At 45.5% G+C, this 1,105-nt stretch overlaps 1 protein-coding gene across 1 annotated transcript in view; it reads right to left on the bottom strand.

The window, feature by feature from the left end:
• Nucleotides 1-1,105, bottom strand: part of fech (ferrochelatase) — a gene marked incomplete at both ends in the record, with an annotated part of 4,307 nt that continues 3,202 nt past the window's right edge. The window contains 1 exon segment of the mRNA XM_037691840.1: nt 1-108. Coding sequence (XP_037547768.1) covers nt 1-108 — 108 coding nt within the window.

Here is a 1,105-nt window from a genome sequence, read left to right as displayed (position 1 = left end):
CCTGGACTGCCACACCAGTCTGAAGGGGTTACAGTGGCCCAGCCTCTCCATGACTCTCTGGACCGTGGCCCCCACCTCCTGAGGGTACGGGTCGCCTCGGTTCACAACCTGCACGGGTCACACAGTCGGGATTAGAAGCAGGAAGTGTGGAACATTCAGAACCGTCACACGAGCAGAAATCATCTTCTGATCGTCGAGTCTTAAAACGAGACTGATTTTATTCAGTCGAACATTTGAAACGTTGAAACCAAAACATTTTGTCTGTTTGTAATTTTATGGCAGCAACGCGTCTCAAAAGTTGCTTCAGGAGCAACAAGCGGTTTTAAAGTTACGAGGAACGGATCAGGACCAGCTGGAGGTCACGTGAAGTAAAGATGGGCAGATGTTCAGCTCTGAGGATCAAAGGAAACTGTGGAGGAATTTCACAATAAAGTTCCTGAATGGGAGACTTTAATCTCCATCATCTCCAGTTCATAATCTGAACAGATTAGAAGAATCTGTAGACATCTCTGAGGTCAAAGGTCAAGGCTGAAGGTCAACATAGACAATCGTGGTCTTTGGGCCCTCAGGGGCCCCTGCATCAAAACCAGGTCTGGTTCTGGGCTCAGGAACTCTTCCACAGATCATCGTCTGTTCACACAGTTCATCCACAGAAGCTGCTCAAAGCTCTATCAGACAAAAAAGACAAATGTGAACATCCAGAACCGCTGCCGTCTTCTCTGGACCAGAACCCGTTTCAAATGGACCAGAACTGTTCTGAGGTCAGACGGGTCCAAATCTGAAACTTAGAAACCACGGAGCTCCGTACTGAAGAGGAGAGGGACCACCCAGCCCGTTATCAGCTCACAGCTGCCTCTCTGATGCTATGGGGGTGCATTAGTGCCTCTTGTAATGAGCAGCTGAGCTGACACATCTGGAAAGATCCATTGATGCAGAAAAACATCTGCTCCATCCAGAACCTCCAACATCTGGACTCCTCAGTGGAAACATGAACCTGAACAACTTTAAAGAAACGAGTTGCTGCCATGAAATTTATTATATATATATTCAAACATTATATATATATAATGTTTGAATATATATATATATATATGTTTGAATATAT

The sequence above is a fragment of the Nematolebias whitei genome, chromosome 18, assembly GCF_014905685.2.
Source record: "Nematolebias whitei isolate Nwh7 chromosome 18, NemWhi1, whole genome shotgun sequence".
NCBI lineage: Eukaryota > Metazoa > Chordata > Actinopteri > Cyprinodontiformes > Rivulidae > Nematolebias > Nematolebias whitei.
This window is presented reverse-complemented; position numbering and strand designations above follow the sequence as displayed.